The sequence below is a fragment of the Dipodomys merriami genome, unplaced genomic scaffold (genome assembly GCF_024711535.1).
Source record: "Dipodomys merriami isolate MVZ:Mamm:240054 unplaced genomic scaffold, mDipMer1.0.p SCAF_36, whole genome shotgun sequence".
In the NCBI taxonomy this organism is placed as follows: Eukaryota; Metazoa; Chordata; class Mammalia; order Rodentia; family Heteromyidae; genus Dipodomys; species Dipodomys merriami.
This window is the reverse complement of record NW_027205159.1, coordinates 3,066,332-3,082,414: the sequence shown is the minus strand read 5'-3', so window position 1 is coordinate 3,082,414 and position 16,083 is coordinate 3,066,332. Positions and strand designations below refer to the sequence as shown.

Sequence of the window (16,083 nt, the reverse complement as noted above, 5' to 3'; positions counted from 1 at the left end):
GATAGTTTTGCAGAAAGTACTAATGTTCACAACTGTGATGAGGATGAAGACGAGGACAACAATACAGAAGCAGGACTGTTGGTGCTTCTTCCACCAGACCAACCCCATTCGGTGCCAGCAAGGGTTGGTTTGACAAATTTCAAAGATGCTTTGGACTCAAGGGCATTTTTCTGCATGGAGAAGCTGCCTCTGTAGATAAAGCTAGAACCAAGGAATATGTGAACAACATATTGAAATCCGTTATCAAGGAAGGGAGCTATAAGCCTGAACAAGTTTTTTTTTTTTTTTTTTTGGTCCGGTCGTGGGGCCTGAACTCTGGGCCTGGGCGCTGTCCCTTAGCTCTTCAGCTCAAGGCTAGCGCTGTACCACTTGATCCACAGTGCCACTTCCGGCTTTTTTCCTTTTTGCTTATGTGGTGCTGGGGAGAATCAAACCCAGGGCCTCAGGCATGCAAGGCAAGCGCTCTACCACTGAGCCACCTTCCCAGCCCTGAACAAGTTTTTTAACATGGATGAGATGAAGTTAGCAAATGAAGAAGAGGATGAGGAACAAGATGAACTATGGGTTGGAGAAGAGGAGGAGGTTGGCCTAACACTCAATTGTCTTGCAAACATTGTTAGAATAGCCAAAGAGTGGGGAGTGGAGGGGTGTAGCCGAGGAGGTGGGAGGGAAGGGATGGTAGGGGAAAAACAAAGGAGGAGGCAACAATGCTGGATAAGAAATGTACTCATTACCTTGCTCATGTAACTGTAACCCTTTTGTACACTGTTTTCACAATAAAAAACTTAATTAAAAAAAAGAATGGCCAAAGAACTTCAGCGATTGGCTAAAGAATGGGACCCCCAGGTGCTTTGTTCATTGCACTTCATAGATACAATCAAGAGTGGCATATCAGTTTATAAAAACCTTCTCACTCAGCAAAAAGCAGTGCCAGCAACTCCCCATAACTATGTTCATCACTTGGACGAAGAGATTAGTTATGCCTACACCTTTAGTGGAAATAGAAGTTACGGCCCAGGGCGAAGATACTGAACCACCTGATGAAGCACATGGTACAATGGTGCCTTCAGAAGAGCTGTAAGGCTCTTCTTGGCTGTGCAGTACATTCATGTCATTGGTATCACCTTCATCGCCATCAGTACTGCACAGCTACATAATTCATGATCTTCATCATTCAAGTTGTAGTGTACTTCACTGGTGAGTACCCATATAGAATTTTATATGTTGTTAAAATTACATAGGTTTAAGAGTGTAGAAAGTGTTTAAGAGCATATGAAGTGTTTATAAGAGAGTGGGAAAGGTTTATAGGAGAGTGGGAAGGGTTTATAAAGCCTTAAAATATAAATAATAAGTATAAAACTGCTATTTGGTAGATTTTCACCTATCACTGGGGTCTCTGGAACATAACTCCTGCAATAGTGAGGGATCACTGTATATGTGCAGACAGAGTCCCCTATCTTTGGTTTAGCTGTGAATTCCCAGCTGCAGGCCTGAGAAGCCTTCTTGTGTTAGCGGTAGACCTTGTGTAAATTGCCAGGGTCTCTGCGTTGTAGTACCTCATGATTAATATGATGTCTGGACATAGCAATCTCATCTCCTTTAAAACTGACCTTGTCAAACCTATAATCCTATCTACTCAGGAGGCTCATATCCTGAGGATCATAGTTCAAAGCCAACCCAGAAGATTCCATTCTAGCAAAAAGCTGGCTGGAATTGTGGCTCAGGTAGTAGAATGACAGCAAGGAAGTAAGCCAAAAAGCCCAAAGGCCTTGAGCGAAAATTCTAGTTCAACCAATAAACAAATAAGCAAGTAAATAAATAAATAGAAATTGACCTTGATAAGCTGAGTTCAGTGGCTCAAGCCTGTGATTCTGGCTATTCGGAGGTAGAAATTGGGAGTTTGCAGTTTGAGGCTAGCCTAGGCAATAAAAAGTTCAAGATACTCTCTGGACCAATGGCTGGGTGCCATTATAGTGCATGCCTGTTATCCCAGATACAGGGGATGTACAACTTAATGGCTGCTATATAGTAAGGTACCCCTGTCATCCCCAGCAACTCAGGGAAGTGTAAGTAGGAGGATCACCACCCAGGCTGGTCAGGCAAGACTGGACCTCATAAATGACCAATGTAAAAAGGGCCTGTGGTGTCATAGCTCAAGTGGTAGAGTGCCTGCCTGGCAAGAATAATGCTGAGTTTGATCCACAGTACCACCAAAACAGAAACTTGTCTGGTGGTGCTGGTGTCTCACACTTATAATCTTAGCTACTCAGGACACTGAGATACTCAGGACACTGAGATGTGAGGACTGTGGTTCAAACCCAGCTTGGGCAGGAAAGTCTGTGAGACTCTGATCTCAAGTTTACTATTAAAAAGCTGGAAATAGAGGTGTGGTCCATATGGTAGAACACCGTCATTGAGCGAAAAAGCTAAGGGACAGCACCCAGTACCCTGAATTCAAGCCCTAAGACTGGTGCACACACAAAAAAAGGAAAAAACAATCAAATACCAAAACCTGTCCTTATCAGCCTCTCTGTAGTACCAAGAATTCTTTTTAAGAGTCCTCTGGACAGGAAATGTCTGTGGAGATATCAGCCCTAAGTAAACTACACAAAAAAAATCTTCATTCTTTGTCTAGTAGCCTTGGTGTCCCCAAGTACTTTCTATGAGTCCTTCCTCCACTGAAAGCCCTGGGGCACCCACAGGAGTTACATTTGCACATTCCTCTTCTGTTCGCTCTCCCCACCACCACCTGACCTGCCAGTGGTAGCCCTGTGCAGCATCTGACCCCAAGGCCTCCCTCTGTGGCTAGCTGCTAGTCTGTGTCTCATAGGTCTTTATTAATGGGGCAGTTACATTGATAGATGGGCTGACATGGGGACCAGGCTTCCCCAGAGCCTGCTAAATGGGTGCTGGTCTGTCTCTACCATCCACTGGAGCCATTTCATCCCACTGTGCAAATGCATGTGGCCAAGGACAAGGGAGACACTTGATATCTATAGTGACATGGCAGCTGTCAGTGTTGTGTGATCTGCTCCTATATCACCTGTCCTGCTCAGGTCAGCAGTAAGCCTCTCAAGGCTGGGGATGGCTCTCTCCCTGATCTCTATTCCAGTGACTAGGACCTATCTTGACTTGCCTCAGCCCAACCACACGTGCTCCTCTTTTATCCCCCCACAACAAACTGGCCATTTCCCCTTCCTGCCTAACATGCCCATCCATAGCTATTATTATTATGATTTTTCTAATGCCAGTTCTGGGGCTTGAACTCAGGGCCTGGATGCTGTCCCTTAGCTTTTTAAAAAAAATTAGAATTCTTATTATAAATGTGATACACGAAGGGGTTACAGTTACATAAGTCAGGTAAGAAAGACATTTCTTTTTGGACAATGTCATCTCTTCCCTTGTTCTCTCCCCACCCACAAATTGTATAGTTCATTTTCAACATAGTGTCTAATGTGTTACCACTACTGCGTTTGTCCCTTAGTTTTTGTTGTTGTTGTTTTATTTTGTTTTGTTTTTGCTCAAGGCTGGTACTCTACCACTTGAGACACAGCTCTACTTTTGGCTTTGGGTTGTGTGTGTGTGTGTGTGTGTGTGTGTGTGTGTGTGTGTGTGTGTGTGTGTGTGTGTGTGTGTGTGTGTGATTAATAGAAGTTTCATGGACTTAGCTGCCTGGGATAACTTCACACCACGATCCTCAGATTGTAGCCTCCTAATTATATAATTAGGATTACAGATGTGAGCCACTGGTACCCAGCTCCACCACGCTTCTTGCTCCTGCACTCTCCAGTGTTCAGTAGGCTAGGTGTGCACTTGGGTTTCTCCTACCCCGGCCTACCTCCTCTGCACACACCTGTTTCCCAGCTGCCTGTCAAAGACTCACCATTCAAGCCATCCCTTAACACAGAAAATGGATTTGGACTTAATCACAACTGTATATTCAGTGTTGAAAAGTAATATGTAGAAGAATCAGCAAAGAATGTGATGTCACCAGCCCCGCCTCTAAAGTGACACCTCTTAACACCATTGGCCAGAGGTCTTCTGGGTCTTTTTCATATATATTGCACATGTGTGTGTGTGTGTGTGTGCGTGCACGCGTGTGTGTGCACACACACATTTCACATGGCAGGATATAGAGATAACATTTATGAACTATCTTTTCCTAGTGACAGAATGTTTCCTAAACAAGAGAAAAATATAACTTAGATGGACATCAGTGACTCATGCCTGTAATCCTAGCTACTCAAGAGGCTAAGATCTGAGGATCGGGGTTCAAAGCCAGCCCAGGCAGGAAAGTCCTAAAGACTCTTATTTCCACTTCACCACCAAAAAGCTGGAAGTAGAGGTGTGGCTCAAGTGCTAGAATACCCACCCTGAGCAAAAAAAGCTAAGGGAGAGTGCCCAGGTCCTGAATTCAGGCCCCCAGTACTGGTGCATGCGTGTGCATGTACACATACACACACACACGCACACACACACACACACACACACACACACACAGGTTTGTTTGTTTGATGGGGAGAGTGCTATTTTATTTCAGTAACTGCATGTCTCCATTTGTGTTAGTGCTATGTATTACATCTGCATGTCACAGTAATGAGCAAGAGTCAGGTGGTCTGGAGAGGATCTGCAGCCAGAGGGTATGTCCACCATTCCTAGTCTGAACCAGAAGTATAACTGTCTTTAAGTCAGATTGATGAGTGAATGGAGGCCTCACTCACAGTCTTTCCTTCCTCTCTCACAGAATACTAGAGGCTGGGCATTAGCTATACTTCTTGTGCCTGGCTGCCTGGCTTTGTTTGCACCTTTGGAGTCTCATCTCCCAGCCTTGGACTCTTAGGTGATGGTGTATTCATCTTGTTAACTCTGTAACTCCAATCATGCCTTACTGTGTGGCTTCTACACGTTTCTTGATAATTACTTGTCAGAGCAATGTATTAGGTCATGAATACCTGTGTATACTCCCCCTTCTAGGGAGTATAGTTCATTACAATTTTATTAAATAATTCCTTTTTTCTGTGTTCTGAGAGCCTCATATATTCCTATCCCTAAAATAGTTTTGAAGCTAGAGGTCTAAAGACCTCAGGCCAAACTCCACTAACCCCTATAATCCAAATAAAGAGACATGGTGAAGGGCAGAGGAAGGAGATTTATTAATGGCAGCCATGAGAAGACAGCACTTCAGTACAGAGTCTTCAGCCATCATCTTCTCTAAACAGATACTCGCCTTGGGTTAACTAGAAAGAATTTGGAGTAGGGGTAGGCAGTTCGCAGTCTTAGTCACAGGCCAGTTCACAGGTGGCATTAGAGATGGCACCAGCTAGTCTGACAGCCCGTTGTCTCAAGACTGGTCAGCTGTGGTCTTGTTACAGTAGGGGCCATTGACACTGGGAAGATGGATAGTCTCTGTTCAGTCTTCATAGTCCAAGATGGCTGCCAAGTGAATGGCTTTTACAGAGGCGGGAACATCTGGCCTGTAGACCATAGAAGGTCCATGAAATTATTTGGTATGTGACTGGACAGACACTGGCACCTTTCATAGGCATCTCATTGACTGCCCTTGGCTGTGTGCCTGAATAGATCATTTTGGTACTTCCCTCACATGATCTTATAAATAACAAATGGCCTTGAAAGCAAAAAATGCTTCCCCACTCCATGTTTTCCAAGGACATAGGCACAGAATGGAGGCTGGGATGTCTGGCTCTTCTGCCTTTAGTTAATTTGTAGATGTAAGTAAGACATTGCTTTTAGTAAAAGGTAATTTAAGAACCTCTTAGTTTACCTATGAGTTTTTTCTATCTCCCTTTGCAACCGTTATAGTAAAGTTTTGTTTCTTAGGACAAGACATGACATGAAGTTCTTTTGTATGTGGTTTCAAACTACTTGGTGTTCCTTGGTGGGTAATGAGCCACCATTGGGGTCCTCAGCCAGGATGCCCCTTTTCTCTGGCAGTTGCACTCTCCAGTAGTCATTTCTCCTCTTGATGCTGCTTTCCTGTCCTCAGATGCTGTGACAGACCTTGCCTCGAACCCTGGTTACTATGGGACACTGGTGGAGCAGTCCCTGGGGAGATGCTGCCTGGTCACAGAGGAGATAGAGCGGGACCTGCACCGCTCCCTGCCAGAGCATCCCGCCTTCCAGAACGAGACAGGAATTGCTGCCTTGAGGAGGGTGCTGACAGCTTATGCCCATCGGAACCCCAAGATTGGCTATTGCCAGGTGAAGGGGCAAGCACCACTGTGTGAATACCCCGTAGTCTGTGTCTGTGTCAGCCCACCAGGGCTTTGATCTGTTCTCAGTCATCCAGACCTGGGGACTGTTCTATCCTCTGAAGGTGCCATGCTCAACTCTTTCTCAGAAAGAACAGATCAAAGGGCAAAACTAACTTTTCTTTATCTGGGTACAGTGGAACATACCTGTAATCTCAGCTACTTGGGAGGTTGTGACTGGGAAATCACAGTTCAAAACAGAGTTTATCTCAGTCTCTAAGCCAGATGGGCTGGTGTGTGTTTATCATCTCAACTACATGGGAGATGTGAATAGAAGATCACAGTCCAGGCTTCTTTGCTTTATTCAAAAACAAAAACAAAACAAAGCAAAACCAAAAAAAAACAACAAAAAAACAAAGCAGGACTAGGGGCTTGGAAAGAGTGGTAGAGTTCTTGTATGTCAATCACATCTTGAGGCTCTGAGTTCAAAAATCCAGTATCACCACCAAAAACCCAGCCAACCAAGCAAAAAAGACAGGCTGGTAATTAGAATTAAATTTTGCCCAGTGTGGGAAAGGAAATGAGCTGAGCAGATTCCAGTTTTGCCACCCTCTCTAGGCCAGAGATGGGATGACATTAATGGAACTTGAGATCTCTATAGAAATGATAAGGATTGAAATCGCAAGGCAATTTGGGGAGGAAGGGATAATTAGGGCAGGCCACTTACCTAAAGGAAAGGTGAGTGGAGGTAAGAGTTCCTCTGAGCCATTCCCAATGAAGGGATAAAGTCAGCAACCACAAAGTAAAAACCAGATCAAAATCACCTAAGACTGGATTAGAGAAGCTCCTGACATTTAGCAACTTAAGACTGAACTTCATAAACAAAGTCAGTGGGTGAATGACAATTACATGTGTCTGTTTGTCTGCCTGAATTTATCAAGCATTGCTGGATTTTGCCAAGCCTGAGACCTACATCTTAGCGAAACCCAGCTTTACCAGGGGGCTATGGGGCATGATCACTCACTTGGGACATGTGATGCCATGGTTGTCACTTCTCAAGTGTCAGTATGATGGGGTACACTGGATCACTCACCTGCCACATCTTTTTCCTTGGACTTCAACGCTTGTGTATTTGTTTTGAGGTACTGGGGATCAAACCCAGAGCCTTCCATACTAGGTGAGCACTCTACCAGTGAGCCATAACCCCAACGCTTGTGCCTGTATTGGGGCTTGAACTCAAGGCTTCATGCTCTTGCTTTTTGTTCAAGGCTGGCACTCTACCAGGTAAGGTATACCTCTGTTTCTTGCTGGTTAGAGATAAGGGTCTCACTGACTTTTCTGCTTCTGGATTCTGAACCTTAATCCTCAGATCACAGCTTTCTGAGTAACTAAGATTACAGATGTGAAACACCAGCATCTGGCCCTTGTTTTTTTTTTTTTATTTGTGAACATACTGTACAGAGGGGTTACAATTACATGGGCAGGATAATGCGTACATTTCTTACCAAGCATTGCAGCCTCCTCCTTTTGTTTACCCTTCACGTCCCTTCCCAGCCTCCCCCCTCCCCCCCAATCCCAATCCTTCTCCTTCCCCCCCATTCCCCCCCCCCCCCCGCACCGACATTGTAAAGCTCGTTTTGGACATGACAACTTGTACTTCTCATTGTTGCAACAGGTCCACCTGTATCCTTAAACAACTGGTTTTTCCCCATCTCCTCCTCAAGTTATACTGACATCAAATATAGTGAAAGCAGGGGTTATACTGTGCGGGAGGGACATACAAAGCAACAAAGAGATAATCTTATAAATGCGTTAGAAACACATGCATGAAAGAAAAAAAACATTAAAATACATATCTAAGGGTTCATTTTCCTGACATCACATTATCTGACCTTTTCCACTTGACTCATGCATATACTAGATATTGCAAATAAGGGAAACCATGGGACCTATGTTTCTTTGGGCCTGGCTTACTTCACTTAATATAATTTTTTCCAAGTTGTTTTTTTTTTTTCTTTGTGTCTCCATGCCACTGGTTGCCTGGTCAGTAATTGTCTCCTCTCTGTCCCTCTGAGCAGTCCATGAACATCTTGACCTCTGTGTTGCTGCTCTATGCCAAGGAGGAGGAAGCCTTTTGGTTGCTGGTTGCCGTGTGTGAACGCATGCTGCCTGACTACTTCAACCATCGAGTGATCGGTAATCTACCTCCCTGCCTCCTCCTCTGGATATGGGGATGGGAACAAACCCTTTGGAAGATGGTCATCATCCATGCTGTTCATGAGATCCCTCTGTACCATGCAGCTGGTCTCTGCACAAACACTGTTTGACTCATGAATTGGAAAACGAACTCAGAGAATTCTCTGTGCAGTTCTAGCTGTGTGGAGAAATCAGTTTTGATGTAAACACCTACAGATTTTGGATTAAAACCAAATGATTTGCGAGGGATAGCGGAGTTTATAAGAAGGAGAGTTCTTAGGTCCAAGAAGCAGGTCACAATATGAAAATGAGTGATTTTTCCACTGATGTTGGAAAGGAACAGGGCTTGCCTGTTGGTTGTCATGGGAACCTATGCAGAGGTGGTTCTCTGTTCCATAGGAGAGGGTGGGTGTGTCAGTGCTGAAGACTTTGGGAATCATACTTACATAAGGTGATTTTAAGAAGGCTTTTTGGAGCTGGGTGTTGGTGGTTCATTCCTATAATCCTAGCTACCCAGGATGCTGAGTTCTGAGATCATGGTTCAAAGCTGGCCAGGGCAGGAAAGTCCTTGAGACTCTTATCTCCAATAAACTACTCAAAAAAAAAGCTGGAAGTAGGCTGTGGCCCAAGTGGTAGAGTGCTGGCCTTGATCACAAAGAGGCTCAGGGATAGCTCCCAGGGCCTGAGTTTAAGCCCCAGGACCAGGGGAAAAAAAAAAGATTTTTTTTCTGGGCTTGTATTAATCAATTTTTTGTTAATATAACTAAGTACTTTAAAACAGGTTACTTATACAAGTTACTTACAAAGAGACAGTAGTTTATTTAGCTCATGTTGTGGTAGATGAAGTCACGGTGCCTGTTTTGGTAGCTGAGTTCTGGTGAGGGCCCCCTGGTGGGGGACACATTTTGGAGCAGGTGGTCGCATCTCTAGTTAGGAAGCAAAGAGAGCTGGTTGGGGCCAAATTGGTCCTTTGTAACAACCCTCATATGACCCAGTGACCTCCTGTTCCTAGTGACCTAAGGACCTGCCCCTACGTCCTATCCTCAAGGGATCCCCACCTCTAGTAACTCTACCCTAGAGACCAAGTCTTTAACACAGGAACTTTTTGGAGGCACAGTTGTGAAGTCATATCTAAACCTATAGCCCTACAACCTGCACTTGGAGCGTCTATCTTTTGTGTGGTTGAAGATTTGAAGGTGTATGTCGGTGGTCTGGCACAGCTTCTGGTGGGGAAAATATTGTCAACATCGTTTAGGTTTGGTGACAGTCTTGGGGACATTTCTTAGTAATACAGATAAGAGAAGGAGGTGGTCTAGAATTATAATGGCATGTGGGAACAGAAATAAAAGAAGCAATTTGAAGAGGAATTTGGCCATTGACTGCATGTTGGGGGCAAGGCAGGAAGAAAATCCCCACCCCTCACCTTGAAACAGAGATCTAAGCATGAAAGGATATGATACATTGTAGGAAGGAGCAGGAGCAAGTGGGTGAGATTGGCCAGGAAAGAGGTGATGCTTGTGTTTTCAGTGGGCCACTGGGCATCTTCACAGCTCCTTTCATTGCCTGTGTGGCTCCTTGGCTTGCTTCTTTTTCACTTTGTGTTGTGGTAGGTGTTGTACTGTCTAGCATGACAAGCAATATAGCACTGCAGTGTCTTTGGGAAGCATGAAGCAGGGGGAGTATTGCTGAATGGCAGCTTGGACTCAGCAGTGAATAACAGTTCAGCCTCTTGTGATGATGTGTGATGACCACTTCCTTGAGACAGGAAGGAACAGCTGGAATATTCCATCAACACAGGAAGTTCCTTTTCTGCCCTTTCTCTGACATACACAATGCTTATTTCTGTCTATACTGATTTCTGTCACCACAGAAATCTGGTCCATTCTTGAACTTCATACACATGTAGTAATAATGAACTCTGGCTTCCTTAACATAGTATATAATGTTTGTGACAGGTGTCTGCTTTGGTGGAGCACCAGTAGTTTGCTTCTGTATTGTTAGGCAGTGTGGCACTATGTTTATGCCATGATTATCCACTTACCTGTTGATTGGCAGTTGAGCTGCCTCCAGTTTTAGTCTGTGAAAAGTAAGCTTGCAGTAACTCTGATATGATTCACAAGTCTTTCTGTAAATCTAGACTGTTATTATTCTTGGATATTTACCCAGGAATCTTCCTAGATCATGGTTTAATGTAACAACTGAATAAGAAACAGTCAGTTGGCCTCAGTCTTCACATCTGTTTTCTTCCTGATAGGTAATTTTAGAGTTTTTTTTTTAAGAACTTTTGGACTTTCTTGTGGATCATCTTAAGTCAAATACAAAGAGAGAGAAAGAAAGAGAGAGAGAGAGAGACAGACAGACTGTGAACAAATAAAACAATAAAGCATAGCATGGAGCTGATTTCAAGGATAAATTTAGTCCTTTTTTTTTTTTTGGAGGGTGAATGTCAGTGTTTCATTCCATTAATCTGTAGAAACAAGAGAATATCTACTTCAACCTAGAATATTGTCATGAAGGCCTAAATCCTAAGAGGTTTATAAAACTCCTATGGAATTGGACTATACCTCTTCCATATCTAAAAACATCTTTTCATTTTAGTATAAAAGATTTCTAGAGTCCTTGATCTAACCTGAACACTTTTTACATGTATATCAATACAAAATGTAATTACACCAGCAATGGTGGAAGATCCTGTTTGTTTTAATTAAATCTTGTTATCTACTGACTTTGATCATTTTAATATGAAGCAAAATATGGATTATGTTTAATATATGTGTTTTCCAGAATAATTATAAATTTATTATTTCATTGATTTCTAGAAGAAAACTCATCAAAATATGTAACTCAGGAGTGGGAAAAAAGTTAACAAAAGTTCACAAACAAAATGGAACTTGCTAGCTTTCCAACTATCAATCTATAATGTTGGCATGTTGTGCTTTCTTCCTTATGATAATCTAATCTTCCAATCCTGGGTGAGAAGGAAAATCTTCCTACAAACCTGGATTTTTAAATGACAGGGTTTTTTTTTTGGGGGGGGGAGGTCCAGTCGTGGGGCCTGAGCTCTGGGCCTGGGTGCTGTCCCTCAGCTCTTCAACTCAAGGCTAGCGCTCTACCACTTGAGTCACAGCGCCACTTCCTCTTTTTTCTTTTTTTGCTTATGTGGCGCTGAGGAATCGAACCCAGGGCCTCAAGCATACAAGGCAAGCGCTCTACCACTGAGCCACCTTCCCAGCCCAAACCTGGATTTTTAAAGAACATACCCATTGCTCATATGTTCTTTTCAAGAATGACTTAGTGTGTTGTCTCCCAACCTGTATGCATGTATAGTTTCTTTTCATATTTATGACCCTTAGTCTACGATAGTAGATTTAAGGTGCATTTTCTTTTCATTTGGTTTGGGTGGCTGGTTGGTTGGTTGGGTTTTGTTGTTGGTTTGTTGATAGTGTGGGGATTCAAGTTCAGGGCCTTGTACTTGTTAAACAGGTGCTATACCACTGAAGCCATGCCCCCAATCCTTTTTATTTATTTTTGATAGCATCCTGATTTTTGTTCAGGCCAGCCTGTGCTGACAAATCCTCCTATTTATACATCCCACTTAGCTGGAAGCATTTTATTCATTCAGGTGGAGTCTCATGAACATTTAAAGAATAATGTAAAAAAGAAACCATCAGTTCTCCAAAGAATATTTCATACTAGTAGTGTATTGGCATCAGATGGCCTATGTCCTTGTTAACACTTAGGATTGTCTGGTTTTAGTCATGCTAGTGAGTTAAAAGTGGTATTTATTATGGTAGTTTCAATTTGCATTTCTTAGTTAACAGACATATTTGTCTGTGCTTTTTGACTATTCCTTTGCAGTCTCCTTTGTTCAAACCTTTAGTTTATTAAGAAGAAAACTTGGTTATAAATATTTTACAGAATTTCAGGAGCTGTTTATTTTAGGTATGATTTCTGTGGTAGGCATATATATTGCAGATGTTTTCCCCAAATCTGCATTTTCATTTTATTAATGATATCCTTTGAAGAATAGTAGTTTTTAGTTTTCATGAAGTCCAATTCAGTTTTTCTTTATTATTACTGCTTTATATGTCCTAAGCTTGTTGGCTTTGTTCCTATGTTTTCTTCTAGAAATTTTTCACATAGGACTGTGATCATTTCAAATATATTTTCTGTATGGCTGGAGGTAGAGCCCTCTGCATCCTTTTCTATATTAGTATACAGTTGATTGAGCACTATTTTTGTTTTAAAGACTATACCCATTGAATTACCTTGTTAAGCCAGGCACCTGTGGCTTGCTCCTGTAATCCTAGCAACTAAGGAGGCTGAGATTTGAGGATCAAGGTTTAACGCCAGCCCTGGGTAGATAAACCCATAAATCTCTTTAACCAGCAAAATGCTGGAAATGGAGGTATGGTAGAGTTTTGAGTGGAAAAACAACCAAACAACCAAGAGCATACGGCCCTGAGTTCAGGCCTCAGTATCAGCATATGCATGTGCACATGCACACACACACACACACACACACACACACACACACACACACACACACACACGCACACACACACACACACACACACACACACAGAGTGAGTGACTTACCTTGCCAAAATGTAAAAAAAATCAGTAACCTAAGTATGAATCTTTTTCTGAAGCCATATTCTTGTTTTTCATTGTTCTGATTGTCTTTAGTTTCAGGCTAATTTTTGACACTGTGAACCCTTTCTCTTCAAAGCTCTGTGGCCTTCCTTTTGCAGGAGCTCAGGTGGACCAGTCTGTCTTTGAGGAGCTCATCAAGGAGCACCTCCCAGAGCTGGCGGAGCACATGACAGACCTCTCAGCCTTGGCATCTGTCTCTCTGTCATGGTTCCTGACTCTGTTCCTCAGCATCATGCCTCTGGAGAGTGCGGTGAATGTGGTAGATTGCTTCTTCTACGATGGGATCAAAGCTATCTTCCAGCTGGGGCTGGCTGTGCTTGACGCCAATGCTGAGGATCTGTGTAGCAGCAAAGATGACGGCCAGGCCTTGATGATCCTTAGCAGGTAGACTCCTGTGGTTGGCTGGGGATGAAGCTGGTGGCAGCTGGGGCCCTCAGGATAAGGCCACAGCAGGTGTGCCAGATCTGAGGAAGCTTTCTGTTCCATTCTGCTATTCGCCACCTGTTGCTTGGTCTCCCCAGAGAGACCGGCCAGCATGTGGCATTGCTGCAAGTGTGGGGGAAAGGTGCCATCTTCCTAACCCCCTCCACCAAAGGAGAGTGAAGACTAGAAACGTTTTTTAACTAACAAGATTAAACATCTTCAGTTTTTTCCTTTAAGTAGTTGTATGAAAGAGTTTCAATTCAACACATCCATTTATAAGTACCGGGCATCTTGAAATAAATTTATAGTCATTATAAAGGTGATGGACAGAGGGGTTACATGTCACCCCTTCCCTTCCTCTCCCGGTTTTTCCCTCCCACCCCACTTACAAGTTGTATAGTGTCAACATAGCGCCCAGTGAGTACCATTACTACATTTGTTCTCCTGTACAGTGCGTCTTGATCAACATCACTCCTTCCACATTCTCCCTATCTTTCCCAACCCCACCCATCACCTCAAGACTTGGTTCTGTTTTCCATATACACTGAGTATTATGACTGCGTTTTCCCACCCCTCCTCTCTTCATTCATCTACCCCTCTCTTCTCCTGGCCTCATCTCCCCCTCCCCAAACACCTGTTCCAGCTGTTTGGTATTGATTTTGTTAGATTGAAAGTTGTTCAAATGAGTTACACCACTGGATTTGTCCCTTGCAAATACCATACTCTAGTCAACATGCTTCCATATATATATATATATATATATATATATATATATATATATACATGTGACCATTTATATATTTATAATATGAATATATATAATTTATAATTTAGTTCTAACATCCAAATAAGGGAGAGCACATGCATCCTTTGTGTCTCTGAACCTGACTCACTTCACTTGGCAATTTTTTTCAAATCCATCCATTTCCATACAAATGATGAGCTATCATTTTTGTTTAGATCCATTGAGGGTCATTTGGGCTGTTTCCATGTCTTGGCATAGTGCAGCAGTGAACATAGTTGTGCCAGTATCTTTACTGTATCTTGACATGCAGTCTTTTGGATAAATGCCCAAGAGTATTATTGTTGGATCATAGGGTAGGAGGCTAAATGTTGAGTCTTAGATGGACTCTGTGACCTTGAACAGTGCTGGGAGACACTAGGAGAAATGTTGCTCTTTAGCTAACTGGAGTGGTGGAGACAAGCCCAGTGCCTCTGTGAAGGTAGCATGTGGTGTGTGGTTCCTGGATGAGGGGAGACATGCCTTTAACTGAAGGTATGCTCAGGTTTCTAGATCACATTAAAAATGAAGACAGCCCTGGGCCTCCCATTAGCAGCCACCATGCCTTTTTCTCCGATGACCAGGAGCCCTATCCTGTGACTGACATTGCTGACCTCATCCGAGACTCTTATGAGGTATGAGAGCCCTGACCAAGCCTCCAGTGTCCTTCTCTTCTCCTGGCAGGGGGACCTACAGGGAAGGTTCCTTGGTAACTTCCTGTTTCCTTGGGGCACAGCAGAGACTCTGAGTAAGTGGATCCTTTGTGTCCTTATAGAAATTTGGGAACCAGTCTGTGGAGCAGATTGAACACCTGCGCTGCAAGCACAGAATCAGAGTCCTACAAGGCCACGAGGACACCACCAAGCAGAATGTGGTGAGCAGAGGGCACCTCTCAACTGTGCTGGTGGGATTCAGGAGCTGCCTGGAAGTCTGGCTCTCATAGGTGATGGCACATAAAAAGGCCAGCTTAGCTTAGACAGGCTGCTGGTAGCTCATGCCTGTAATCCTAGCTACTGAAGAGGCTGAAATGTGAGGATCACAATTTGAAGCCAGCCAAGGCAGGAAAGTCCTTGAGACTCTCTTCTCCAATTAGCCACCAAAAAGCCAGAAGTAGAGCTATGGCTGAAGAGCTAGAGCGTTAGCCTTGAATGAAAAAGCCAAGTGAAAACATGAGGCTTTGAGTTCAAGCCCCAGTACCTACCTACCCTCCCTCCTACCCCACAGGCCAGCTTATTCTTTCCTTCTTCCTCTTCCTTTATTCTTCCTTTCCTTCCTCCCCTCCAATGTACTAAAACTTTAATGGAGGTGACATAGTATAGAAACTGCATGGGATTTGGGACTCTGATGGTGAGCCATAAACTACCAGGAGCCTGAGTTTCCCAAGTTGTAAACTAGAGCTGACACCTCCAGCATAGACTTAGATGAGATGCAGTGTGAAACATGCAGCAAGTGCTCCATTCAGAGCCATCTTCCTGTCCACACTGGGCCTCTGCTGGACTCTTCCCTCCATTAAAGCTGCCTCCCTTTGCCTGGAAGCACCTCTTGGGAGCTGGACAGAGGTTGAAGACAACATCTGGATAGATGCTGCAGGGTCATCTGGGTGTTAGAAAGGAAGGGGTATTACGATCTCTGGGAGACGAGCCTGTGAGCCTGTGCCTCCCATGTCCCCTACTCAGAGGGCTCCATTTCTCCAGAAGTACAAGCCTGGAATTTACCCTGCCAATGTTTCTTCTTTCCTTAAGCTCCGTGTTGTTATCCCAGAAGTCTCGATTCTTCCTGAAGACCTAGAGGAGCTCTATGACTTATTTAAGGTATGTC

General features: G+C 43.6%; 1 protein-coding gene across 2 annotated transcripts in view; it reads left to right on the top strand.

Annotated features, from left to right (window-relative positions):
• Tbc1d8 (TBC1 domain family member 8) overlaps positions 1–16,083 on the top strand; it is a 125,222-nt gene that overhangs the window by 95,181 nt on the left and 13,958 nt on the right. For both annotated transcript variants that reach the window (XM_069988542.1, XM_069988543.1), the window contains exons 10-15: positions 6,005–6,219; positions 8,288–8,405; positions 13,160–13,445; positions 14,771–14,900; positions 15,041–15,139; positions 16,008–16,076. In XM_069988542.1, coding sequence (XP_069844643.1) covers positions 6,005–6,219; positions 8,288–8,405; positions 13,160–13,445; positions 14,771–14,900; positions 15,041–15,139; positions 16,008–16,076 — 917 coding nt within the window. The remainder of the gene's footprint in view (positions 1–6,004; positions 6,220–8,287; positions 8,406–13,159; positions 13,446–14,770; positions 14,901–15,040; positions 15,140–16,007; positions 16,077–16,083) is intronic.